At 38.7% G+C, this 27,635-nt stretch overlaps 1 protein-coding gene across 20 annotated transcripts in view; it reads left to right on the top strand.

Moving 5' to 3' along the window:
• Nucleotides 1–27,635, top strand: part of TRIP12 (thyroid hormone receptor interactor 12) — a 139,218-nt gene that overhangs the window by 82,751 nt on the left and 28,832 nt on the right. For 11 of the 20 annotated variants that reach the window (XM_042950405.1, XM_042950403.1, XM_042950414.1 and 8 more), the window contains 15 exons: nucleotides 8,112–8,260; nucleotides 10,811–10,846; nucleotides 10,927–11,022; nucleotides 11,921–12,013; nucleotides 12,218–12,379; nucleotides 14,215–14,283; nucleotides 14,375–14,540; nucleotides 17,472–17,589; nucleotides 17,704–17,863; nucleotides 19,688–19,841; nucleotides 20,950–21,178; nucleotides 21,501–21,619; nucleotides 23,936–24,143; nucleotides 26,655–26,755; nucleotides 26,986–27,160. In XM_042950405.1, coding sequence (XP_042806339.1) covers nucleotides 8,112–8,260; nucleotides 10,811–10,846; nucleotides 10,927–11,022; nucleotides 11,921–12,013; nucleotides 12,218–12,379; nucleotides 14,215–14,283; nucleotides 14,375–14,540; nucleotides 17,472–17,589; nucleotides 17,704–17,863; nucleotides 19,688–19,841; nucleotides 20,950–21,178; nucleotides 21,501–21,619; nucleotides 23,936–24,143; nucleotides 26,655–26,755; nucleotides 26,986–27,160 — 2,035 coding nt within the window. The remainder of the gene's footprint in view (nucleotides 1–8,111; nucleotides 8,261–10,810; nucleotides 10,847–10,926; nucleotides 11,023–11,920; nucleotides 12,014–12,217; nucleotides 12,380–14,214; nucleotides 14,284–14,374; nucleotides 14,541–17,471; nucleotides 17,590–17,703; nucleotides 17,864–19,687; nucleotides 19,842–20,949; nucleotides 21,179–21,500; nucleotides 21,620–23,935; nucleotides 24,144–26,654; nucleotides 26,756–26,985; nucleotides 27,161–27,635) is intronic. The other 9 variants (XM_042950416.1, XM_042950415.1, XM_042950413.1 and 6 more) reach the window with 3 other exon arrangements.

Here is a 27,635-nt window from a genome sequence, read left to right as displayed (position 1 = left end):
AATAACTCCATTGATAATGTTTTCCATAGAATCAGCAGGCTATTTTTAGACTTGTCTTGATTAACTTTAAAATTTCTGAAGTGTTAACTGAAACCTATTAACTCTGACCTTACTAATATGTGCTCATAGAATTTTCCATCAAGTATTCTAAGGTGTTTTTTGTTTTGTTTTTTAAACATGATGCACTGTGCGGACATATGCTCACATGTGTGTATTTATACTTAAGTCCTTTTCAAGTTTCTGGCCTTAGCACTTGACAGGAAATTTAAGAAGCAGCTGGTATTTTGGTTTGGTGTGGTTTTGCTTTTGCTGCCCTGACACTCAGCTCTCAGATAATGTGCCCTTTTGCAAAGTTCTCACGAACTTCTGAGTGAGGATTTTGATTTAGTGTCATTTATTAGGTACTGGGATTGTCCTGAATCATAAACAGGATAATATACAGAGTTTTTCCCATATGGAGCTTCCATGCTAGAGGGTGACCCTGACAGTGAGGAAGACAGCTGTCCTATAGAAAAATTTCAGATAGCATCAGTGCAGTGAAGGAAAACAGAACAAAACAAGGATGTAAGTCGGCTGGTGAGAGGATATCAGTAGGCTGGTTAGAGAAACCTTCTCCGAGGCAGGGTGAGTTTGTGGATCCTTAAGTGAGGAAGCCAGCCCCACAAGGGTCTGAGGGGAGATGAAGTTCGCCACCAGAGGTGGGAATTAGCTTGGCATGTTGGAGACATAGCAGGAGGGGCCTGCGGAACGAGTTAAGCTGTAAAAGATGAAATCTCTGAGGGGTAGATACTTGATAGGTCAGGTAGGGCTTGGCAGGCCTTGGGCCAGTGTGGGGTTTAACCCAGTACGTGTACTTAGGAACCACTGAAGGCCTTAGGAAAGGGGAAGGACATATTTATTACAGAAATGATCGAATATACCCCAAAGTTGAGGGTATAGTAGTAGACTAACCTCCATGAACCGTGAACCCGTCAACAATCACCAGCCCACAGCAACTGTTGTTTCAGTTACATCCTCAACCTTTCTCTCAAATCCTTTTTCAGGCAGTCCTAGGCACCATTTCATTTGCATGTCATTGAATTTGTAACTATAAGGACAAAAGTTTTTAGACAGTGTTGTGGTCCTGTGAAGAGGAATCCCTACTTTTATTAAATGCCTGTTTAGAGTGCAAATGCTCTAGGCCTCTCAGAAATCCAGTTAACATTTTTGTTTGAATCAAGACCAAAATGTGATCTGTACATTGCCATCAGTTAATGTGTTTAAGTTCTTCTTCTTCGTCTTCTTTTTTCTCTTGAGAGAAATTTGATTCATTTATTTTGCCACTTCATTTATTTCTTAGAGAAGGCTAGGAAGAAAACATGTTGCAGGTCTGCCTGAGAGTATTAACAGTAAAGTATCTCAAACCCATATTAAGGGTTGACCATTGCATATGAAATTAATGTGGGCCATAGATTAGAACCAGAGTAGAAAGAAGTGTTGTCCCCCCAGGCCTGTGACCCAGCTTCAGCACTGCCTACTCCACGGCCAGTGTTTGTCTTTACCCTTCCCCACATCCCTTCTCCCACATTGTTTGAAATGAATCCCAGACATTATATTACCTATAAACATTTTATCATGTAGCTCAAGGTAATGCCCCTTAAAACACACATACACACCCCCAGATTATCGTTATCATACCCCAAAAATTAAACTAGTGATTCCTTTAATAATTACTATCTGATGGGTGTCAAGTTTCCATCTGTTGAATATCATCAGTGTGTTTCTCTATCAACTGGCAGTTGGATCCAGAGGATTTTTCAGATTCAAGTTTGATTCTTTCTTTAGTCCCTTGGTGGGGAAAGACTGCTGAAGTGGTAGTGGGTTCTAATACGAGGAGGTACCTTAAAGTCTGATTGTCTCTTCTGCCATCAAAACTCAGTGTCTAGATGACAGGGAGTATAAAATGATGGTACCTCACATCTGATGACCAGACTTCATTTATTAGAAGTAAAAGAGGTGATTTTTAAGTAGAAATCTATTAAGAGTATCTCCCTTCTATTCTGCTACACAGGAGAGTAACAGGAAAAATGGTTTTCTCGCCTTTATTTACCAGTTTGGAAAGTAGTTGGTTTTTGCTTCCTCCACAAAGTGCCATTGTGGTTTTAAATATCACTGTCAAGTGCAGACATGTTTTTAGACATTTCTGTGATTTTTACTGATTAAATTGTCATATTGGGCAATGGCGTCTTTTTTAGGTTGGCTTCTGAATCTTTTTGATTTGATCCCAGTAGTTTTTGTTAATTTCCTTCCTCTCTGATATGTCAGGCACTGCCCCCACCCCAAATATCTGAAATTAGGGATTTTTTCAGAACACCCTGGTTTCTTTTACATGAAATAGTGTTTAGAGCCCATTGCCTAGAGTCTAGGTATATTCGTTTATACCTGGGTGATCTTTGTTATTGGATGCTTGTAATGAACAAACCTAGAAAATAATTGTGTTTTATCTTCTAAAATAAAAATAAGGAGTTCTACTTTTAATGCCAATTCAAATTTTAGGGCTGCAAGATTTTTATTTACCTTTGTCGTGTATCTCCCATGCCACAAATTCCAGTTCCCAGTGATAATATCATAGTCCTCTGTTTACTTTCTCCTACAGTACAAACTTCAGCGTAACACCAAAAGCAATATGAATGAGAATGTTTTAATTTTTGAACGGTTTCTCTTATGGTGTTTGTTGGGACTCACTTTGTGGTCAGATTTTTGTATTTCAAAGTAATTTGAAATGATTGCTTCTATATTCAGGCTGCCACATTGGTTTGGTTCATTTGCTTTGTGTTGCTTTTAACTCTTAGAGATTGCTTTTAAGTTTTAACTTCAATTTTATACTTATGGGATGTTCACATGCTTTAAAAAGTCAAATTATTAATAAATAAGGTATGTTTAGAGACGTCTTATCTTCTTTTGCAATTCCCTTTGCCTTGCTTCCTCCTCCCACACAAATAACCTTTGTTAATTTTATGGCTTGTCCTTCTGTTATTTACTTTAGAAAACAAAAGCAAATTCATATTATCTATTCCACACACGCGCTGCCTTTTTAAGCTAAGAGTAGTAAACTTTATACGCTTTATGTTGCTCTTAACAATATTTTGGGGTTCACTTTCTATAGCTGCTGCCTAGTGCTCCACCGTGGGGCTGAAGTTTATTTAGCATGTCCTCTGTTGGACATTCAGGTCATTTCCAGTCTTCCTTGTATTGCAGTAGTAAAACACAGCTTTTGTATTTTTTCCTGCGTCATCTTTAGGATAGATTATTGTAAATCAGCCTTTTTTGAAGTTGTACCTTTTTGTATTTCTTGAACAAATAACATGGTGTCATTTTTTTTTCTTCTTCTAACCTTTTAGTTATATATCCTTGTAGACCTCGGTTAGTGGTTACTGTAGAGATGTTAATGCATGTCCTTGGTTTATTATAGCCAACCTTATATTAATACTTTACCACATCCCAGACAATGTAAGGAGTACAACACCTTTGCTCTTTTTACCTCCTGCCATCCTCTGTGCTATTGTTTTAATTTGTTATGCTTATACATGTGTTAGTAAACACAGTAAGACCTAATTTTTGTTGTAGATCATCCATATTCCTTTGTCCACATACATTTTCAGTGCTCTTAATTCCCTCCTACAGTTCCTCTCTTCTAATCAGAATCGTTTCCCTTCAGCCTGAAGAACTTTTTTTGATGTGGTGAATGACTGCTAGTAATGATTTTTCTCTGCTTTTGAGAAATCCTTGATTTGCCTTAATTTTGAAAATATATTTTCCCCAGCTATAAAATTCTCATTTAGCACTTTGTAATGTCTTCTGGTTTCCATAGTTGCTATTTAAAAGTCTTACTGGTGCCCTTTCGAGGCAATGTCTTTTTTCTTCTGGCTTTTAAGATTTGTTTTTTTCAAATTAGTATTAATTTTTAATAGTTTGTATTCAGCCTAGTGACTTATTTTTAATTTGCTTAGGTTTGACTGAGCATTTGAGTCTGTGAGTTTGATACCTTTCATCAGTTTGGAAAATTCTTGGCCGTTATCTCATGAAATAACTGCTTCTCTTATCTCATGATCTCTTCATATATATTCCTCTTTCTTTCCTTCTGGGAGTATCAAGATCATACATGTTCAGACTTTGGGCTTCATCCAGCATGTTTCTCTGGCTCTATTTTAGTTTATTATTTTTTTTCCCTTTTGTCCAGTTTGAAAACTTTCTATTGATCAGTTTTCAGATTCCACTAATTCTTTTTTCTGCTGAAATCTTTAATCTTTTGGTAAACCCACCAATGAGTTTTTAATTTCAGATATTTTCCACTTCTGGACAGGTAACTTGATTTTGTTTTGTAGATTCTGGTTTTCTATTAAATGCTTTACATTCTTATTCATGTTGTCTATCTTTGGTTATATTTGCAGTTTTGGTTATGTGTGTCATAAAATACTTTTCAAATTAGGGGCACCTGGGTGGCTCATCAGTTAAGCGTCCAACATCAGCTCAGGTCATGATCTCATGGTTCGTGAGTTCAAGCCTCATGTCATACTCTGTGCCGACAGCTCAGAGCGTGGAGCCTGCTTCAGATTCTGTGTCTCCCTTTCTCTGTTCTTTCCCGCTCATACTCTGTCTCTCTTTCTCAGAAATGAATTTAAAACATTAAAAAAGTTAAAAAAAAAACAAAACTTTTCAAATTCTAATGATGTTGGTCTGTTTCCATTTTTTTCTCTCTTGATTATCTGTCACATCTTCCTGCCTCTTCATGTGTCTAGTAGTTATTTATGTGCTAGACATTTTGTATAGAAGAACTGGAGAGACCCCAAGTGAGGTTTTCTACTGTAAAGGTTTCCCCTTTTCTGTATTTAAATATTAAGGGTCAGATGCTAATCGGTTTGTTCCCTTCAGGGCATTAGCTTGTTTTGACTAGAATTGCAGTTTTTGTATGACTCGTTACACCTCTGACTCATCCCTGTTTGTATGTTGTGACCCTCCCACGGTGTTGATTGAGAACCTTGCAGGTCTCTGTCGACTGAGACTTCATTCATTATGCAATTTGAAAATATTGTAGATGTCTTGGGGGGTAGGGCCTACTGACTGTACATATTTGAGGCAGGCCTCCTCCCTCTGTAGGGACTTTTGTCTTCTGGAGCACCATGAGAACGCACGAGGTTTTGTTCTGTCTTACCAAAACTTCTGATTCATCCCTAGCCCTCTCCACAGCTCTAGAACTGAGGACATGTCCGGTGGGACCAATGCAGTTGGGAACATCAGCTTCCTGTGACTCCCAGCAGTACTGTGGGTTCTCTCCATCCATATCAGCAGTTGGCAAACTGCTGCCCAGTGGCCAAATTCAGCCTCCTGCTTGGTTTTATAGAGTCTGTGAACTAATAAAAATGATGTTTATATTTTTAAATGGCTGAGAAACTTTCAAAAGTAATATTTTCTGACACGTGAAAATTCAATGAAAATCAAATTCTAGTGTACGTAAAGTTTTATTGGAATACAGACAGCCATGCTTATCTGTTTCTGTATTGTCTGTTTTTGCCTTTGTGCTCGGGTTGAATAGTTGCAGCAGAGACCCCAATGGCTTGCAAAGCCGAAAATATTAATATCTGGCTCTTTATAAAAAATGTTTGCCTACCAACCCTGATCTGTGATGGTGGTTCTTCAAGTGTGCGTCTGTGGATTGCTGGCTGTTCCTGAAACCCTAACGCCGAATCCATAGGCCAGAACTCTAGTAACAATTGCTGAGGTTTTGCCTCTTCTACTTTGTTTCACGTTTGAATTTTGTTGATGTTGATGGTGCAAAAGCCGTGGTAGGTAAAAGTGTCGGTGCTTGATTGAAAGAATCAAAGCAGTGGCTCCAAACTGCACTAACAGTCACTGTAGTTTTCAATACCATAGGCTCCTAGTAAAAGGACTCCATTTTTTTTACATGAGGATGCCCTTGCTAAGCAAAGTTATTAACTGTATTGTCTTTACCAGTAAGTACATGTCTTTTTAATAGTCGTTGTGCAAACTGGGGCCCATGTTCTCCACATTCTTCATCTCAAACCGTGTTGCCACAGATTGAGAGTAGATGCAGAGGTGGTCATACCGCTGGTTTTGTTGTTGTTGCTAGTTTTTTGTTTTGTTCTTTTTGTAATCTTGACCTTTAAATGATTTGCAACAGAAAACGTAGTCATCTCTGAATTTTTTTGTTTTAGAAAGTATGGTGGTTTTCACACAAATTTTGTTTATATTAATATGTAACGATTTAACAAATAGTTAAAAATTTTCTCTTTTAATTCCAAACATATTTATAAATATCAGCAGATATAAACCACATAGACAAGAGTGCTTTGGGGCTCTTCAGCAATTTTTAAGAGTACAAAGAGGTTCTAAAACCAAAATTGATCAGAGCATAAACGATAGTTTTGGCTTTTTATTGTCATTTTGGTTTGGTTTAGGGTCTTTTTAGGAACATCCTAAAGGTTCAGTGGTTATTGATGATGATTTTGATCATGCTGACGTCATCTGTGTCCTAGACATCCAGTGTTGATAAGACCTCTGTGTTGATAAGGCATCCAGTGGCATGTGTCAGTTTTTCCTATTTTAGGTAGTTGTGCTGTTAGTGTATACTTTTATGAGCTGTTTCATCCTTGAAAAGCAAATCTAGAAGCCACTGAGGATTCTTTTGTTTTCATTAGTTTACTTTCCATTCATTTGTTTGGCCTTTCACATTTCAACTCAGAAATGATTCGCCTGCTCTAACTGGAACTGACGTTATTTGGAAAAGTTTAAAGATGGCAAGCCATATGAATTTGACTTTCTTGCGGTCTGTTGTTGGATTGACTCTTAGTTATGTTAAAGTTATGTAGGCGGTAATAGTTGTCCAGTTCACTAGCCACAGTCTTACACGATAGAGAAAAATAAATCTTTCAAGGATCACCATGTGTCCCTTTGAAAGGCTGTGCCATCCAGGAAGATCACTGTAACTTAATTCAATTTTAAAGAAACTTTGGTTTTCATGTCAATTCCACATTCATTGGAAGTTTCCAAATGTGTGCCATTTCTAAGCCATTTCATTAATAATACAGGAGTGGAAAAATCCCATACACAAACAACTTGAAAAGGTATAGGAAGAGAAGGGGCCTGAAGTAGCATCAGTTATAATTTAGTTAGCATTAATCGAGTTAACCATGCTCACAAGTAGGAAGATGTTCGTGAAAATTTGAAACACACTTTATGTTTGAGTATGTTATCCAGTTCACTGACAAGTCTTTCTCTGTGGTGGCTGAATCTTAGTGTTTTTCAGTTGTTTGGGCAATGGATTTGAGCCTTAAAAGTGAAAGTACTCTCTCGCACTCTGATGGCAGCATCTGCACTGGGAATGAGAGGAGGTGAAAAACCCAGTCTTTTCCTGTTTTTAGAACTACTTCATTCTCTGCAATCTCTTTCCTTAGATGCATTGCTCCATTTGTCTTTATTTTCTTGCCCTCTGTTAACCTGGATTCCATTTATGCTGACCAGGTCTTTAGAGGTATGCGGCATTTCCTTTTAAGACAGGACATCGCACGGGCGCCTGGGTGGCTCCCTCGGTTAAGCGTCTGGCTCTTGATTCCGGCTCAGGTCATGATCTTGGGGTTTGTGGGATCAAGGCCCACGTCGGGCCTTGCTGCGCTGACAGCACGGAGTCGGCTTGGGATCTCTCTCTCTCCTTCTCTCTGCCCCTCCCCTGCTCGCTCGCTCACTCTCCCTCTAAAAATAAATAAATAAACTTAACAGGTTTTATAAAAAAATACATGTTAAAGGTAACAATTTATATTCATCTCACAGATACCATTTTTTTTCAGCTAGTAAGAGCCAGTCAGCTTGTCTGATTTTAAAAGGAAAATTAAAAGACAAAAATCTGTAAATACCGTGAGATCACTTTAAGGTAGACTAAATCCAACTCATTTAATTCTGCCTTGAAGTATCAGCACCCTGTGTTAGCGCTGGAATAGATCCAGCCTTTCATGGGGATCCAAAGAAGACAAGCAGCCAGCCACCACGTAGAGTCCCACCTTACACCTAGGAACCATTTCCTTGCATGTTTGAAAATGACGATTTTCTTTCCTGTGAAGGCTCTAAGGCCCAGCAGCTTCTGCAAGGACTGCAGGCGAGTGATGAAAGCCAGCAACTCCAGGCGGTTATCGAAATGTGTCAGTTATTGGTCATGGGAAATGAAGAGACGCTGGGAGGGTTTCCCGTCAAGAGTGTCGTTCCTGCTTTGGTAAGAGACTTCCCCCCTCTTTCTACCTTAGTTGTTCTCTGGATGCTACCGTGAAAGCACGAGTAGTGTCATCGTGAATTTTAAAATACAGTAGAACTAAGAGAGAGCGGATTGTGGCTTCATGCTTAGAGAACTCGTGACTGATTGTAATAATGAATCAGTACATCTGCTAAACTACTTCTTTGTAAGTAGTTACCCATCTTTGATACGTAAATGACTGGTCTTAAATTTCCAGTTGTTTGTCCCATCGGGTAGGACCTAGACTTACTGCGCCAAAATTGACACGCTTTCTCTTTTAAACTGGTGATACATACGCAGTACTGTGTGGGCTGTCTTTGTGGGTCACAAAGGTTTCATGTTTGATAATTGTATGCAATGGCAGAGCATTCAAGCCAGAATACCACGTGAATCCTTCCAGGTTAGGTGTTACGTTAAGCAAAAATCAAAGAAACAAAACAAAAAAATCTTCTCGTGACTTTTCAACACGGTTGTGAGTTGATGTTTAAAATTTTATTAACATCTTAATCGCTTAAGCTTTTTAATGGAAAACAACAGGAAGAGAAATTGCCGCTACTAAATATGTGCCCCTGAGTCTTAAATAGTGGCTTGGTGATTTTCTGAGTTCAAGATGAGAACACTTGGCTATAATTGAAAATTAAAATTTAAGTCGACTAAAAGACTAACATAAACATCATGAACACACTCAGCATATTTTACCTTGGAAGTTAAAAATAAGTATCTTGTTAAGTCTTGTTGACGGAAATTTGGTTGAGATACGGGATCGCCCCATTTGATCACATTATCAAATCGTGGGGGCAGTTGAATGAGCTCATTGAAACACAGGGTGACATGGTCTTTGTTTTGTCTGTTGTTGTTGGGTGGCTCCGCTCTGGCAGGGGTGATAAAGGATGGGCCGGTTTCTTTACCTTCTGCCACGCAGACCTCTGGGTAATGGGCACTAGCATTTAAATATTACCAGTGCCATTCTGTTGAAGGCTGGAATGTTGATTTCTGAATGTGTAATGAAAGCAGTATTCATTTTTCTGTCTTTACATTTTGCCTCTGTTAATATTCACACTCACCCCACTCATTTCCCCACTCGTTACAAAATAACCAAAGAGCTAGGTTTATCTTATGTTACCTAAAATGCAGTTTTTATTAGTCGGATAAAGAGGCTATTAAATCTAGGCACAGATGTTGGCACATAATGTAATTTACTTAATTTCTTAGTTGTTGATTAGATTTGAGTGCTCAGTAGGCCCGCACAAGTCAGCTCTTGCTATTAATACTGACTGCTGTTAATGAATTGGCCAGATTTATCTTGTATCATAATTGAATATTGTGATTATATATCCATCCATCACCATTCACTTGTGTGACTGTAGTCATTTTTGGTGATGAGGAATCTGTAGCAGTTTTTCCCAAACATGGTCTGTAAGGTTCATTCTACCTTAAGAATTGAAGAACTTGTTTCTTTTCTTGTTAACGTTAACAACCCCTTTCAGTTTACAGTGGGTGTTTTAGATGACTGATTGTGGATGGTTTTGAGTGCCACTGAACCCCAAAATGGGGCATGTGTGTATGTGTTTGTGTGTGTGTTTTAACAAAAAGTTATCAGGTCCTTTAGTATGTGTGTATACCTTACCCAGCATAATTCAGAGCTGAGAAGGCACTCCTATGAAATGAATATTGTATTAGAATATCTCACGTCCATTATTAAATAATTTAATTGAAAGGTACTTTATAGCTTAAATTCTACGCATTAAAATTTTTCCATTTAGAACTAGAAGACCGTGACAGATTGCTTCCACAAATAGGAAATTTCTTTGGTAGCTTTGGCTGCTTCAGGAGGATGGACAATTTACATATATACCCCTAGAAGTATAGGGGTATTCCCACCTTTGAAAAACATGGCTGAAATTTGCTTAAGGACGTTTCCACAAGAGAAAGTAAATAAAATATTTAGATTCTCTCCTGTATTTGTAGAATAATTACATTAACTTGGGTTTTAATTAGTGCATAATTTGTTTCTGATGTGATCGATTTTGTGTTTAGATTCTATACTACTGTGCATATTACAGCTGAGTTAAATGGTGTTTGGTTCAACTTGTAGAGGAGCTTATTTACAAGAGATGAAGCATTGGCCTTGACTCTGTACTGACAGCTGTTCACAAACATCAGTGCATTGCCAGTCTGTTTGTTTTTGTATTAAGTATTTATTGATGCCTGGGATTCTGAAGGGGGGCTGGAGGTAACCAGAGTAGTTGGTTATAGGTGACAAGAAAGCTTTCTTTTTGACCTGGATCATGAAAGGGGATGATCATCTAGCAGAGTTCCGAAGTGAGCTCTATAGTCTGTGAGTCATGCCGTCCTTAATATAAATCATTTCTTGTGTGTGTGTGCTAGGTTTTATCTTGATGTTATTTTTGCATGATAAAAGTCTTGAACGATACTTTCCATTTCCGTTGACATAGAGGAAGAAACCGTTCTTCTAGGGCTTTCCTCTAAGAATATAGGTAGCTTCTAACACTTTGTTATCTTTTTTAACAGATAACATTACTGCAGATGGAACATAATTTCGATATTGTAAGTATGTGGTATATTTTGAATATCCCAAATTTAAATTTTGGGTTCTCATTGAGTAAAAGTGCCTTCTTGTTTTCCAGATGAACCATGCTTGTCGAGCCTTAACATACATGATGGAAGCACTTCCTCGATCATCTGCTGTTGTCGTAGATGCAATTCCCGTCTTCTTAGAAAAGGTAATCCTGCTTTTGCTCAGCTCGTTCGGTAGCAGGTGTAGGGGAATCCAGTCGAGGACTCTTGACTTCTAAATTCTAAAGTGGTACATCACATTGTAAGGCCACCTTAAAGGACATTTTTTTTAGTGTCTATTTTCTAGTCAAAGTATATTTTGTAGCCAAGATTCCAGAAAAATATTTTATGTTTAGCAGACCAGTAGTTTAAAGTTGATGCTAATAAAGCATTTCATAGAATCATTTCAGCTTTATAATTTTTAATGGAAGCAGTTTACCACATTACTATAAAATCTTTCAGAGAAGAACTTCAAGCACTTAATTAAAATAATCTCATTCTAGAAAATATCCCAATGAGGTTGATAGCTATTTATACCCTCATGTTACAGCTGAGAAGGCTGAGACAGACAAAGTGCCTTGTTCAAGGTCATAAAGTCAGTCAGTGGAGAAAGGAAATTTTTTCATGTGGCCTGTGGTAGGTTGTGTTTTTGGTCTGTTTTAAGGGCCTCTTTCTTTTTTAATGCATAATAAAATTTGCATTGTCTGATAACCTTGGAATAGGATATAAAGCGTAAAAGCTAACTTCTAAAATTTGTTACATAAAACCACCCATTTATTGTAAATCTGAAGATTTCAAGTCATTTCATTGGGTTTAGCTTACTCTCTATGGAAAACCTATTTTTCTGTGTCCTAAAACAGAGCAAGGTAGTCGGAAGGAAACCATAGTGACTGTATGTTCTAGCTTAAGCTCATAAATCACTGGTTTTCTATGGTGGGTTTCATGTCAGAGGCAGTATAGAGATTGATGGAAATTAGAGAAAATAACTGTTTATTCGTGTAGAAGATAAGCGACTAGAAAAGAGCTTGAATGATGGGCTTAAGTTACCTATTTTTATGTTCCCAGCTGCAGGTTATTCAGTGTATTGATGTGGCAGAGCAGGCCTTGACCGCCTTGGAGATGTTATCACGCAGACACAGTAAAGCCATTCTACAGGCGGTAGGTGTTGCCACCCAAGGACTGTATTTCGTTTCAAGGGGGATCTTAGATCCACATTTGTCCTAGCTCCTAGATTGCAATCTCTGTAAGGTACGCATGATGTTTCCAAAGTGATGTGTTAGACTTCTTAGTAGTTTTGTTTGTTTGTTTGTTTAGTTGCTGTTAGAGGGCATTTCTTCACTTGAACGGTTTCCTGTGTTTTAGGGTGGTTTGGCAGACTGCTTGCTGTATCTAGAGTTCTTCAGCATAAATGCCCAAAGAAATGCACTAGCAATCGCCGCCAATTGCTGCCAGAGTATCACGCCGGATGAATTTCATTTTGTGGCAGATTCCCTCCCGTTGCTCACCCAAAGGCTAACCCATCAGGTAAAACATGAATCTGTTTTGTGTGTCATAACATGTTTTTACTATGTCTTTTAAAATGCCACTTTCATCTAGGGCTTTCACTCTTCCAATTGGATAGATAAATTGGAAATACTCTGATCCATGTTTCTTTCCTCTGTGCTTTCCGGTCACGTACCACATTAGGTTGTGTTGTACAATTTGGTGGACTTACCCAAATGACCAGCATTTCATATGTTTGATGTCTTCATATTTTGACTTTAAGGGATGGAATGGTTATTTCAGCAAACATTGAGTGTTTCTTGTGTGATAAAATCAGAGTTTCCTTTCGGAGCGATCATCTCGCCTGTAAGGCGTTGGGTTAGTCAGGAAAGACTAGGAAGTTATGGGCTCAGATCGGAGGTGAGAAGAGACTGTGTCCCAAATAGAAATGAACTGGAAAAAAAATACAGACTGTGGCTGTCTGAGGTTGGGGAAGAGCAGGAGCCATTATTTGGGAGATGGAAGTGGTGGGCCTGGTGTGGAGGACTGTGAGTTAAGCTTCATTGTGGGGAAATCAAAAAAAAAAATTTTTTAATGCAAATCAATTTTTTTTTAATTCTTTTTAATGTTTATTTATTTTTGAGAGAGAGAGAGAGAGAGAGCGAGCATGAGCAGGGGAGGGGCAGAGAGAGGGCGAGACACAGAATCTGAAGCAGGTTCCAGGCTCTGAGCTGTCAGCACAGAGCCCGACGCGGGGCACGAACCCACAGACCACGAGATCATGACCTGAGCCGAAGTCGGACGCTCAACCGACTGAGCCACCCAGGCACCCCTGCAAATCAATTTTTTTAAAGTGTTGTTGCTAAAATGATTTTTGGAAATGCGACTTTTAAGTCGCCTTTACAAAATATGTTTAAAATCTTTTTGGGAAAATTAGGTAGAGAATATGCTAAATAAGGGCTTTATATAAGATAGATAAAATAATGATTGAGTCACTCTGAAATGTTTTGCTTCTAAGATGATCAAGACACAAATCGGGCCATTCGTCGTTTCTTTAATGTTAAAACTTAGGCTGAGATGGCCTGTGCTTATCAGGGATAGAAGTATATTCTTGGGTTGGCTGTGATTTCAGTACCTAACTTTGGAAATAAAGTGTGAGAATCAGAGAAGTTTAATAGTTGGTCTCTGTTATTTGTAGCGCTCTGTCTAGACTGAAGTACTGATGGTGAGGGCATAGGGCTTCTATAACACCACAGTTATTCTTTTATACAACCACGTCTGGTTTTCATATCTGAAGCCACTTTATCGATAGGAAGAAAAAATAGCAGTATCAAAACACTTGTTTAGCTGTTAAGTTATTCTTCCCATTCTAATAAGGACATTTCATATGTTTTCTGAATGAGGCCACTGCACTAGTTTTTCTAGATTATTTTCATAGTGAATACAACACATCTACACCTGGTTTCGCACATCATCAGTAAACCTCTAGTTCATGCTTGTATACTGAACTGTTTCCAACTTGTTAGTGTATATATGTTTTAAACCTTTCTATGGGGAATGCTTTTTTAGAGTGGTATCTTTATTATAATTTGTGTTTAGGTATTAAGTTAGCAGAAGCACAAAAGTTGTTCCTTCCTTTCTATAGATTTTCTCTTATCTCTTGGGACCTTAACGGAGGAGAGAAGCTCTCTCAGTGTGATTCTCTTTGCTTTGAAATCATGGTGTTACTGATTGTACCTTATTATAAAGGCTCATTGGGTTTTCAGAGCCCATCTAATTGGGCTGGCCTTGAAGAATTTGGGGATAGGAAGAAAATTAGGTAATAATATGAGAGAGTTTTCTATTAACAAACTTTTTTCTTTTATTAAAAAAAATAGGACAAAAAGTCGGTTGAAAGCACTTGCCTTTGTTTTGCACGTCTAGTGGACAACTTCCAACATGAGGAGGTGAGCATGTAGTCTTTGGTGGTATTTTTGTGAAAAGGTTAAATTGCTGAATCACAACGTAATAGTATCTTTTTTCCTTCTGTTTGTGAAGAATTTACTCCAGCAGGTTGCCTCCAAAGATCTGCTTACGAATGTTCAACAGCTACTGGTAGTGACCCCACCAATTTTAAGTTCTGGGATGTTTATAATGGTGGTTCGCATGTTTTCTCTGATGTGTTCCAACTGTCCGACTTTAGCTGTTCAACTTATGAAGCAAAGTAAGTGCTACTTTATTATCCTGCTGTAGGCGAGAGAGGCGGTTGTTTTGTTGTTTTTTTTTTTAATGTTTATTAAGTAAAGTCAACATAAGCAAGTAGAAGAGCTTGCTAATAGCTCAGACACTGGGTAGTAAAGGAAGAAAAATGTTAATGTGACGCAGCAAATCCTTAGATTGCAAGTAACTTGTTCTGCGAGTGTTCTGCAAGATGAGCAAACATTTCTAACATTTTAACTTGATAAATGAGCGACGTCTTGCAGTACAAGTAGTTAGTACCTGTCGCCGAACATCACGTGATCACAGCTAAGCCAACGGTTCTTGAAATTCACTTTGATGTTCAAGTGCTTTGGATTACAAGCATGTTTCTGGAACAAATTATGCTCGCAAAGCAAGGTTTTACTATATAATAAATTTGTGTGGGAACAACATAGTAGTGCTTCTTACATACAATTGTTTGGGTATGTAGTATATGAAAATTTTATCCTAGGTGATTCAAGGGCTAAAGGTGCAAGATCATTGCCTTCTCTACAATATCAATGATGTAGTGACGCTTCATTCATCAAAATTCTGAATTTTAGGTTACCAGTAACTGCTTGTCTTCCGCTTCTAGGTGGTCCTTTCTGCCCCCATTAGAGTTTTTCCTGATCTGATTTCACAGTGCTTTACTCCCTCAAAAATTCGGAACTTCTTTACACAGTTGAATCTCTCATCTTTGCTGCTTTAGTATTTTCTAAACCTTTGTCAGCTTTATCTATAAATATAGTTTCCCTGCACTGCTGTATTGCTATTGCTTCTGTCTCAGAAACCTTCGATTCCCCAGGTTAATGTCAGAAGACAATGGGCCTCAGAAAGCATCTGTATGTTAGGGTTATTGCTAGGAGAGTAGTGGTCACATTTGTATGGAGTGCGTATTATAGTGGGGAATTTCGTGCTTCTAATCTCTGAGGACATCACCGCGGTGATGGTATTCACTGACAAAATAGCCTTTGTTGTCACTGCCTCAGATATGTCACATAATACTATTTTGGGGGGGGGGATTCAGTTTTATATTTAGTCACATTTCTTGTGAGTAAGCACATTGGCCCCGGATTTTGCAGAAAAATAGTGTTGTTGAGGTGTTCTATTGAAAAGAGTCCTCTTAATGCAGTGAATCACTCCCAAACCTGGTATTCCAGAGAAAACTGCACAGCTCGTGTCATAACCAAAGTGAGAAGCTGAGGAAAGGTTTAGCTTTTTCTTTAATCATCACAGTGCATTTTGCTTATTAAAATCCCTAGGAGCCCTTTGAATCTCCCCTCTTTCCTGAAGTTTGAGTGCAGATTATTTCTTGTTACCATGTGGTGCACAGCATTTCCCTAAAACCAGTTTGGGAAGTTGCTCACTGACTTGTTTGCTTTCCCATTTTGAATTTTTTTTCTCATGATGAAGATTTTCACCTTTTGCATACTCTGTGAAATTTGCCACATTTATCACGTGGACGCCACTAGACCTTTATTTTCTTCGTTCAGCAGTAACACAAAGGAAAAATTTTGTCACCCTCTAATCTCTCAAAAAATTAAGGAGTCCTTATAATGTAACATTGCCATGAATTCACATTTCTTAGGAAAGTTGGCAAAACTGTAGTTTTTCAAAAAACTTAAAATATTTTTTTTAATTTATATTTATTCTTGAGAGAGAGCTTTAAGCAGAGGAGGGGCAGAGAGACAGGGAGAGAGAGGATCCTAACTACGCTTTGCACTGTCAGCGCAGACCCCGATGCGGGGGCTCAAATTCACAAACCGTGAGATCATGACCTGAGCTGAAATCAAGCGCTGGATGCTTAACCTGCTGAGCCACCCTGGCACCCCAAGAAGTTTAGAATATTTCTAATCACTGTCAGTGAAATTTCTGTGGGGCAGCAATTTAACTATCCACACTCTGCCAAAATCAGTAGTGAATACTTTCTTTGATAACATTTTTATGAACTTACGTGACGTAAAACATTTCAATGAAACGTTTACATTTTGCACACGTATAGTACGGTATTTGCGGAAACAGCCACAACGAACAAAGACCTAGCTTTGTTACTTTTAGTTATTTGAATGACTAAACCTGTGTGGATAATGGGGGCTTCCTCATGTCACAGTGTCCGTACATCAGACTGGTTTTCATGCAGATCACTCTATAAACTGATGTCTTCTGAGAATGGAAACTTAGGGTAGAGGATATGTTAACGATCTTTGCATTAAGTTGGCATGCTTGTCTTGTAAGTAATTATTCCTGATCACAGTATGGTAACATCTCAGATGCTTGTAACATGGTTTTACTGTGTTTGACCACGGGTTTTCAGTATAAGACAAATACACGAATATACTTGAATTGGGGATTAAAATGTGCATTGAATGTGCCTTTGCACAAAGCACTGTGTTCCTCAATGCAACACAAAATTAAAAAATTCTCCAAGTCTCTGGGGGTGGATTAGTGATTAAATGTACAGCTGGACTTGAGACTGAAGTCTTTTTTCTTTTTCTTTTTGTTTGTTTTTGAGAGAAAGACAGACAGAGCACAAGGCGGGGAGGGTCAGAGAGAGAGGGAGACAGAGACTCTGAAGCAGGCTCCGGGCTCTGAGCTGTGGGCAAGGAGCCCGGCATGGGGCTCGAACCCCCACTGAGCTGAAGTTAGCCGCTTAACTGACTGAGCCACCCAGGCACCACTAGACTAAAGTCTTTAGAAAGAAATTGTTAAAATCTTCATAAATTTCTTTTTAAGTTTTCATTATAACTCATTTGGACTTGTAATTTCTGTAGTATGTTGTTTTGTAAGAAAATAATTCATTTTATTTTTTTTCACATATAGTTGACTTTAAGAAAATAATTCTGATTGCCCCCCCCGGGAATGATCACCTATTATGTTAACTTTCATGAGCTTTTGGTTTCTGTTGTTGGTTTTACAGATATTGCAGAAACACTTCACTTCCTCCTGTGCGGTGCCTCTAATGGAAGTTGTCAGGAGCAGATTGATCTTGTTCCACGAAGCCCTCAAGAACTGTACGAGCTGACGTCTCTGATTTGGTAAGGATCGGGCCAGTAGTAACCGTGGTTTATGGGTGGGTGTTTCACTTTAGAGGTCTGTCATTTAGTAGTTCAGGAAGCTACTTAATAAAATAATTGCACCTCTGTTTTCAGCGAACTTATGCCATGTTTACCAAAAGAAGGCATTTTTGCAGTTGATACCATGCTGAAGAAGGGAAACGCGCAGAACACGGATGGTGCGATATGGCAGTGGCGTGACGACCGTGGCCTTTGGCATCCCTATAACCGGATTGACAGCCGGATCATTGAGGTAGTAGTTTCATCGTACCGTTTAAAGATGTTTATTTTGGTGGAGAGTGGGTGTAGGGATGGAGTGGGGAGGTGGATGTGTGTACTTCAATGTGCTCGCTTTTGAATTAACTCAAGATTCTCTCCTTTTGTCTCCTGAGAACAAGGTCCTCATTTCTGTTCAGGTCAGAAAACATGATGTTCTAGTCCTGCTTCTGCTGCTAACTACCTGATTGACTTGGAGCAAGTAATTTAAGTTCTTTGTTCCATGGTTTCCTCATCTCTGAAAGGAAACATTGGAGGAGTTAGGCCAAATGTTTAAAAGTCCCTTCTGTCTCCTACCCAGAAGAAAACCTCCCATAAGCAAAGATTTGCATACAAATCGCTGTTTCTCAGCACTTACTAAAGAGCGTAAACATGGAAACAACTTACATATCAAAGTCTAGGTGAAATGGTTAAGTAGGTTTTGATACATACTAGCCTCATATGTAATCCATTGGGATAAATTTTAAGTGACATAAAATGGGATATGATAAATGACCACGTAATAATCAAATTTTGTGGCTCTTTGGGGAGCTCAGCAAAATAATAGAAAAAGGAATAATACAAAGGAGAGAGGCGCACCAAAAATATTTAGTGTTTTCCTGTGAAGATTTTTTGTGTGATTTTATTCTTTTCATTACTTCCATGTTAGGTATGCATTGAATATTTCAAAAAATTTTCAGGTCCGGAAAATCGCCCTGTGTAAGACTGTTGGTCACAGCATTAATTGGGGTACCATGCGTCATTTACGCATACTTTCAGTGTGTGAGATACCTTTAAGTCATACTATCTTTCCCAATTTTGACCTGTGATGTTTGAACCTTTATAGAGCATCACTCTTGAAGAGACATTCTTTAAAGATGTCTTCTACCTGTTAGTTTTTAACAACAAATTTTTGAAAACCAACTTTGAAACCACTGTTACCAAATCAGAAGTTCTTCTGAAAACATCCAAGTTTTGAGTCAGCTTTTACGTGTGATGGGTCCACTGTGTGTTCTCTTAGTGTGTCAGCAGGCCATGGTCTAACGTGGTCAGTGCTAAACCGCCTTCTTTTAGCATTTTCTTATTAATTGCGTTTTCCCTGTTTGCTTACTCTCTTATACTTCCCTGGAGGCCTGTCTTCCACTTAACCTAGGAATTCCATACATCGGACTGTTACAAAAATGAATATTCTGTCACTTCTTTCGGCTGTCTTATGTCAAGCACATAGTGTCAAAGCGTGTCATTTTCTTTTCGGACAGTGCCTGCATGCACAGCCTGAGCCTTGCTCTCTCAGATCCAGTTGTGTCCCTTTCAATCTTAGAGCATGATTTAAATGGAAAGCCTTTTGATCTAAGGGTGATTTTATAGGAGCATATTGTTTAAAGAAGATTTTGGTGGGCTGCTAAGAATCCATGATGTAAATAACATTTTAACCTAAAAATTAGATACTAAGATTTTATGGATAACGATGTTTTTTCTATCAGCAATGTCTTAAAAGCTTCCTTAATACAAATGGTGTCATCTTCATGTCACTGATTCTCCATGACTGGATTTTTCATCAGGAATTTATCTGTATCTATTTATGACTCCAGGGAGGGGCCTTAAAGGGCCTGTGGTGTATATTTGTGTTTAATTAAAAATGACTTATTGAATAAATGAGTGTTGTCACATCCACACTATTAAATTTTCCATATTCTTTGACTTCACCATCTGAAACCTGATCAAATAAATCTGTAAGTTAGCATTTATGAAGGTTCCCCACTGTGTCTTAAGTTAATAAATTTCTCCATGTTTATATTCAAGGTTTCTCTCTCTTTGCTCTCAGGCAGCCCATCAGGTCGGTGAGGATGAGATAAGCTTGTCCACTCTGGGACGAGTTTATACTATTGATTTTAATTCTATGCAGCAAATCAATGAGGACACGGGAACAGCACGTGCCATTCAGAGAAAACCTAACCCCTTAGCCAATACTAACACTAGTAAGTACCTTTTGAGTTAATAGTAGTACGATACTGTCATGTGAATAATATTTGCGGTGATCGTTTCATTGAGTGTCTTTATTAAGCTGAAGACTGCTGCGTAGGAGTAATTAATTTCTTGTTGTTTCTATCGTGTTTTAATTGACGCATAAGCCAGGATTGCCGAAATGGTATCCTCCGCATTATTTTTCTGCTGTGTGGTTTGCTGCGTTCTGGAATCCCAGCGAGAATTGGCCCATGGAGTTTTTTTATCTGATCCTGTTCTCCCTCTTTTACCTTTAGATCCACTTGCACCCGTCAGATTAGTTTTTCCAACCTTATAGATTATACTTTCCCGTGAGCGTTCTCTTCTTAACTAATGACCAATAGATGATTTTACTGTTTTTTCAGGTTTCTGACATTTATCTTTGTCCTTGGGGATACATACCATCTATTGCTTTTGCAGCTCTAGTTTAGAATGCAGGGGTCAGCAGACTTTTTCTGGAAAGGGCCAGATAGTAAATATTTCAGCCTTGTGGACAGCACGGTCCCTGTACTCAACACTGCTGTTGTGACTCCAAAGCAGCCATATACAATATGTAAACAAACGTACGTGGTTATGTTCTGGTAAGATTTGATGTATAAAAATAGGTGCTGGGCCACACTGGGCGTTTGGACCAGACTTTGCCAGCCCCTCATTTAGAGCTTACTTTTCATCCGTTTCCTTTCCCCTGTGCTTTATTCCCCCTAAGGAAAGCAACAGATCATCTTGTGTTTCCATAGCTTCTGGTCACATACCCTCTGTCCATTGCTTGAACTCTGTTTGTTTCTTACCAGTGGTTTAGGTGGCTAACACTGAACATCCTTAGTGTTTTGTTAAATGTATATCATTAAAATAAGAGGTACAGTGTGCTGGTGGCTTGTTCTTTCGAGCTGGCTACATTTTGTCTAAATGCTGCTCGTGGCATCTTTGTAGACCCTAGTCATATTAGAGAAGTTGACTTGTTACATGACCACATTTTTAAAATAACATTTCAGATAATCACGGCAGCTTGCGTGCTTTATGTTGTTTACTTCCTTGTGTTTCTGAGGTCTGTCACTTCAGGATTGTCCGTTTTTTTTACAACAGGCGGATATTCCGAGTTAAAGAAGGATGATGCTCGAGCACAGCTTATGAAAGAGGATCCGGAACTGGCTAAGGCTTTCATTAAGACGTTATTCGGTGTCCTTTATGAAGTGTATAGTTCCTCGGCAGGACCTGCGGTCAGACATAAGTGCCTTAGAGCAATTCTTAGGATAATTTATTTTGCGGATGCTGAACTTCTGAAGGATGTCCTGAAAAATCATGCTGTTTCAAGGTGTGTTCATGAAAATAGTGAAGACTTTTTAGAAATTCAAGTCTCTGCAAGTAATTTCAGAAACCTTAAAAGTGACAACACAGAAAAAATATGCACAGAACAGTTTATTTGTAGTATCTGGAGCCCCTTGTCTCTTTATGTGCATACACACCTTTGAGAAGGACTAAAACAAATGCAAAAGTTGAGCATTTAAGAAAAACTTTCGTTGTAGTGGACTGTTTTCATAATGAAAATGTTTTGCTCTCAAAGTTAAAGTAGTATGGCCCAAAATAATTCTCACATTCAGACAGATGTTTTATATATGAATGCTTTCTTTTTTTAGTCACATTGCTTCCATGCTGTCAAGCCAAGACCTGAAGATAGTAGTCGGAGCGCTTCAGATGGCAGAGATCTTAATGCAGAAGTTACCTGATATTTTTAGTGTTTACTTCAGAAGAGAAGGTAATGTCCTCCATACTCATTCATTAATGGCTAATTTTTTCGTTTACGTAGTATTGCGATAGCATGTATAGTTCTAATTCCGAACAACCTCTTACGTGAGAAGTCTCCATCCTTACAGCTCACATACATACAGGGTGTGTCCTTTGTAAAATCTGTTGGTACAAGTTGTGTGAGATTCACAGTCTGTTGATAAACAGTAAGTTGTAATGATTTGAGTGTTTATGGCCCAGAGGTAATCATTAACGTTTCCTTTCATGTAGATACTGTGCAGCTCCCATAAAGACGCCTTGAGAAAGTCAGAGGCCACTTTCTTTCCCAGTGAATCCCATTAGTAGATCAGAACACTTGTAAGAGGGATTATTATTTACTTTGTTGTGTGCCTAGTGGAATATTTTTAGGCTTCAGTTATTTATGTACTGAAATCTTTAGTGTGCAACTGGTCTGGTCCCCTGATTTGAGCAATCTGAATGTGGAAATCAGCCTAGGAGAGATGGTACTTGTCTGTTCTCTTTTTGAAGACCTCAAAGACTGTTGTTGCTCATTCAGGTGTTTTCTCCTTTTCAAGCATACCAAGATATTAAAAGAAGTTCTTTCTCATAAACGGGTCTCTATAATTCTTTTGGTCTTTTAGAATTACTTTGGTGTTGCGAGGACACAGGAGATCATGGTGTTTTTATACTGAATTAATCCTTAGCTTCATCTTTCATCTTACCAACAATTCTAGTTCTTTCTGCAAATGATCTGTTTTCCCGTCTTTCATCACCTGATGCTGGCTCTGTATCTCTTCACATCTTGAGAATGCTGTAGTCCTGTTAGTGTAAGAGTATTAGATAGGAAGAGGCTTTCACCATTTTTTACTAGTTTTGTTTAAAAAAACAGTCAAAAAAAAATTCCAGTGCTACATATTTATTTGAAGTGGAAAGCAAACTCCATAACTGTGGTTTACAGATGGGGTGCCTGTATGAATAGATGTTTCTGTGCTCACATAAACATTTGGTATGTGGTTTTTTTAGCCTTGGATTATCTTGTAATTTGTTTTGTATCTTGGTTTTGGTGTTAGCCTTTAGTTCTGCCTTTCGGATATATTCCGCCCTCTGATTTGGAAGTCTTATGAGAGTATGTCTTTTTCTCAAAGTGATTTTTTTCTTTCTTTTTACATGTATAAGAACACTATGCCATCAAATTGAATTTTCCACCCCCCAGATATTCATAATAGTGTATACATTATGAAGTTTGGGGGGGGGGGTGCTTGATTAGTTCAGCTACTTTGCATCTGGCATTTGTTCTGTCCAGTTCCACCTGTCATTTTTTTCCTGAGGACTTGCCTTCTAGAATCTGTGTTAGATCCTCCTGCTGTGTGTTCCATCAGCACTGTATTTTCTCTCTGAGGAGCAGTTTACTCTATTTGTAATTTCTTATAAAAATTATTTTTTCTCCCCAGTAAGTGCCCTTAAGTCCATTTTTCTCACCAATGGTCATATTCTTAGTACCTTGCGCACAGTCTGGCATATGATTGCTGCAAACAGTGTTTGTGGAGTCAACGCCTGAAGTTTGAGATCATTCAGACATCTTGCAGTCTTGTGAGGTTTTTTTGTTTGCTTTAAGAATCTGACGGAAAACTCTGGACTCTATCCCGGAAAAAACGTGAATGTGTGAACATGCGCTCATATGCTCAGACATACACCTTTGCATACAGTTAATAGTTCGTGGCACTCCCCTCCGCCCTACCTACATTCTCCTGTGATTCTAGCCCAGATATGAACCCCTGCCTTCATGAGTTACAGTTCGGCTCTCCTTGTACACCTCCAAGGATGTGAAAATCCCCATCCTTGGGTTGCTGGTGTTCTCTCTTTTGGCAGCAGCGTCACGGTTACTTTCGTCTCATTGTAGCATTTGAAGCTGGTTAATAATCGTAGCAGGTCTTTCTTTACTTGTGGCGATCGAACCACAGGTGCGCTGCTGTGTTTTTGTAGTTGATTGTTTTTATATTGGGTATTTTGAATTTTCAGTAGGTATTTATGTGTGACCCTATTAAAACTTCCTGTTACCAGGTTTTGAATATTAGATGATGTTCAAAATAATTATCTTTCGATATCAATATCAATATCAATATCTTTCTTTAGTGTTGAATTTGCCTACGACTCTTTCGAATGGGTCAAGTTGAAAACCCTGGCACCTAAGGGCCTCCACCCCCACTCCCACCCCCCCAATTCGCTGGATACTTTTGATTCATTCCCTGTTTAGCATTTAGGGATTTTGTAATCGTGGGAGGTGGTTCTGATTAAAACTGACTCTTTTAAATCTGTTACTGTATAGGTGTAATGCATCAAGTAAAACACTTAGCAGAATCAGAGTCTTTGTTGACAAGTCCACCAAAGGCATGTACGAATGGGTCAGGATCCTTGGGGTCCACGACGTCAGTCAGCAGTGGAACAGCCACGGCTGCCACTAATGCTGCGGCTGACGTGGGATCCCCCAGCTTGCAGCACAGCAGAGATGATTCTTTAGATCTGAGCCCTCAAGGGTAAGTCAGAGTTCTGTGGTGGTTTTTATGCTCTTTGCCTTTAACTGTCTCCTGGTACCTGAGATTCCCATAGGGAATAAAATGGTAAAATATTCGAGAGTACACCTTTATTTTCCCGTCTGTATCTTCTTAGACCTTTAACGGGAATGGGTGGGAAGAAACTGAACATGTATTACAAAGCCATGTTTAGGAACCACAGGAGATACTAGGTATTTCCAGGGACAGTGAAGGCAGCTGAGGCTCAGAGAAGTTAATGATGTGCCAAAGTCACACACTGATTTTTACAGATGTAGGGTTTGAGCCCTCATTTCTAATTCCCTGATCTTGCGAGTATTTACTGCATTGTAGCATACATTCCAGGTTTGAGACATCCAAGTAGTGACATATGAAAAATATTAAAAATTAGAATTTTTAGAACGTACAGGAAAAAACCCGACTTCCCATTTATCTTCCATTGGCAAATGAGAACTTTGCTCTTAATAAAGGAAAATGGGAGTTCTTAAGTGTGTCTGCTTCCACCTCTTTATCTGTTTTTAATCCCCTTGTTGTACTGTGCTACTGAGAACATCGCCACCAAACCCTCATATTAGCTTTCATTTTGTTGGGTTAAAACAAATTATACTCTAAAGTGTTTTTGTTTCTTTGACATCAGAAACTTAATATGGCTGTAAGAATGGTGCATGATCAACCAGACTCAGTTCTGGAATTCAGAGTGTACTCCGTGTAATATTCCTTTTTACTCCTTTTAAGTTGTAACGTGGATCTGGGTGAAACATATAGTCAATAAGTGAGGTCCAAAAATTGAACCTCTGTGAACTGCAAGGTAGCATTGTTCTAAGAAGCTGGCCAGCTGAGGATCCCAGCTCCTTTTGGTGCCACCTGGTGGCAGTTATCCGCTCTAGCTTAAGTATGAATTTTGGCATTTGGACTTGGACTACCCGCTGGGACTTCTGACACAGTGGCTGTTATTTTAGGAAACTTCTAGGTTTGGGTGGTGCCTGTGTCATGGATCCAGTCCTGTGAGATTGGGCCTGAACAATACTGGAGACCCTCCACCTTCTCTGTTCTCCAGTTGGATTTGTCCGCCTGCCTCTCTTCTTCCTTCCTTTCCAGCCCCATTCCTTCCCCCTGGCTGCTGTAGTAACTTCCGCTACCGCAGGCATGGTGCCCTAGCTTGGTGAGATGTGATGCAGCTCAGAGAAAGACGCTGTTTCTGAGCCACTGAAGGATTAGACTTGATTATAGTCTAATAATTGAAAATTCTAAAACAAAACAAAACAAAACGGAAAGAACCTTTTGGAGTTTTAAGTGGTTCCGTTTCTTTTTAATATGGTTTCTAATGAAAAGTTCATATAAATTTGTAAAGGGGGAATTTTTTACCCATACATATCTGGACGTTCACTCATTTTGCTTGTCAAGCATAAACACATTACTGTTGTGTTTTTTTGTTTGTTTTTAATGTTTATTTTTGAGAGAGAGAGACAGAGCATGAGCAAGGGAGGTACAGAGATAGAGGGAGACACAGAATCAGAAGCAGGCTCAAGACTCTGAGCTGTCAACACAGAGCCCAATGCAGGGGTCGAACCCATAAGCTGTGAGATCATGACCTAGGCCAAAGTTGGACGCTTAACCAACTGATCACCCAGGCTCCCCAAACACATTAGTGTTTTTAATAGACATCAGATATTGGAAGAACTTTAAAACTTTTTCAAATTTTTCTAATTTTATTGTGGGTCACAGACCAACTGAACCAGAACGTTTTTCCCATCTTATCTATCTTACATGGTTTTGTTATTCTAAGAATCATTTGATAATTTCAAACTATTTCTACTGTTAGGAATAGTGAAAATAAGACAGGCTACGTATGTTCTATTTCAGGTATTCTAATTCAGAATAGGTTATTCATACTATGATTTGATCTGTTTATAGGTAATTTTGAGGTTTTTTTTTTTTTTTAATCCCTAAACTATTTATAAATGAATTCATTTAGGATGTTATGGCAGTTGTATACCGTGAAATTACTTTGGGCAGTGTCAGGAAAGCATTTTGATAATATTAACACTCACTGTCATGTATATTTTACTTCTTGTCATTTAGGTTAGGGAAGAAATACGGTAATCAGATTTAACATTCTATTTCTAGTTTGATAGCGTAGGTCTTTTTAAATTTTTATTTTTGCCTTGTAAATTTGTTTTATGTACTTTTCTGTACGTGTACAACATTTTATAGTAAGAGTTTACCACAGGATTATTCAAATAGTCTATTTGGTTTTACTTTTAGTAGCTCAGTATAGTCAAATAGCTTTTTCTGAATGCATCATCTTCTGTGTCTCTATACCTCTTAGATCATGACTGGAGCAGAGTCTGCATTAAATAGGTAATCACTGAATGAAAAATACCGTTATGGCAGTATTTTACAGCTCCTTGTTTCTGCCATTTTAGCTTACTTTTCAGTGAGTGATAATAAATCGTGGTAATTGCTAAACTTCTCCCATATTTTCTCATGTGATAGTCGATTAAGCGATGTTCTAAAGAGAAAGCGACTGCCAAAACGAGGGCCAAGAAGGCCAAAGTATTCACCTCCAAGAGATGATGACAAAGTAGACAATCAAGGTAATTCCTTTGGTGACACTGTGGGGGTGGAAGGCAGAGGGAAAGATGGTACCAGTTAGAGACACGGATCTCACGAAAGCTGCTGAGAGCTTTGAAGTACACCTGAGTTTACTCCGTGTTCTAAGTTGTTTCAGCTAATTCGTCTCATAAGAACAGGAATGTTAAATTTCAGTTGGTTTTCATCAGTTACGCTAAAGTGGTTTAACCGTTATTCCCTTTTCTTCTCATAGCTAAAAGCCCCACCACTACCCAGTCACCTAAATCTTCTTTCCTGGCAAGCTTGAATCCAAAAACGTGGGGAAGGTTAAGCGCACAGTCCAACAGCAACAACATTGAACCAGCACGAACCGCGGGAGTCAGTGGTCTTGCCAGGGCTGCCTCAAAGGACACCATCTCCAATAATAGGTGAAGTGGGGGAATCCTCTATTGCTTCTGTGCTTGGGATTAGCAAAACTGAGCATTATTTCAGTCAGCACGTGTATTGTATGGAGATGAAACATGGACACAGACCTTTAATTTATGCTCAGTAGTGGTATTGCTCAAAGATGAAGTAGATTTCTCAGTTCTTGAACTCCGTGCCTGGCTTTGTCCTGAATTTCAATCTTACATCTTAAAACATGTTTCAACATTTCTCGTTGGGAGTTGTAGACGTTCAAAACCAAATAAACTCTCCCCGTGGAACCTGTTCCTCAGTTTTATTCTAGACAAGTAAAAGCTGGCATTTTCTGCATGCACACACAGACACGCACACACACTCACCTGCTTCTCTGATCCCCTTCCTCTACCCTTTACATTAGGACTTAAAGATCTTAGAGTAGAGGTCGGTTGGTTGGTCTTAAGAAATTTAGAACTGTATCAGCTAAACTGTTTCACACACCAA

Source organism: Panthera leo, chromosome C1, assembly GCF_018350215.1.
Source record: "Panthera leo isolate Ple1 chromosome C1, P.leo_Ple1_pat1.1, whole genome shotgun sequence".
Taxonomy (NCBI): domain Eukaryota; kingdom Metazoa; phylum Chordata; class Mammalia; order Carnivora; family Felidae; genus Panthera; species Panthera leo.
This window is presented reverse-complemented; position numbering and strand designations above follow the sequence as displayed.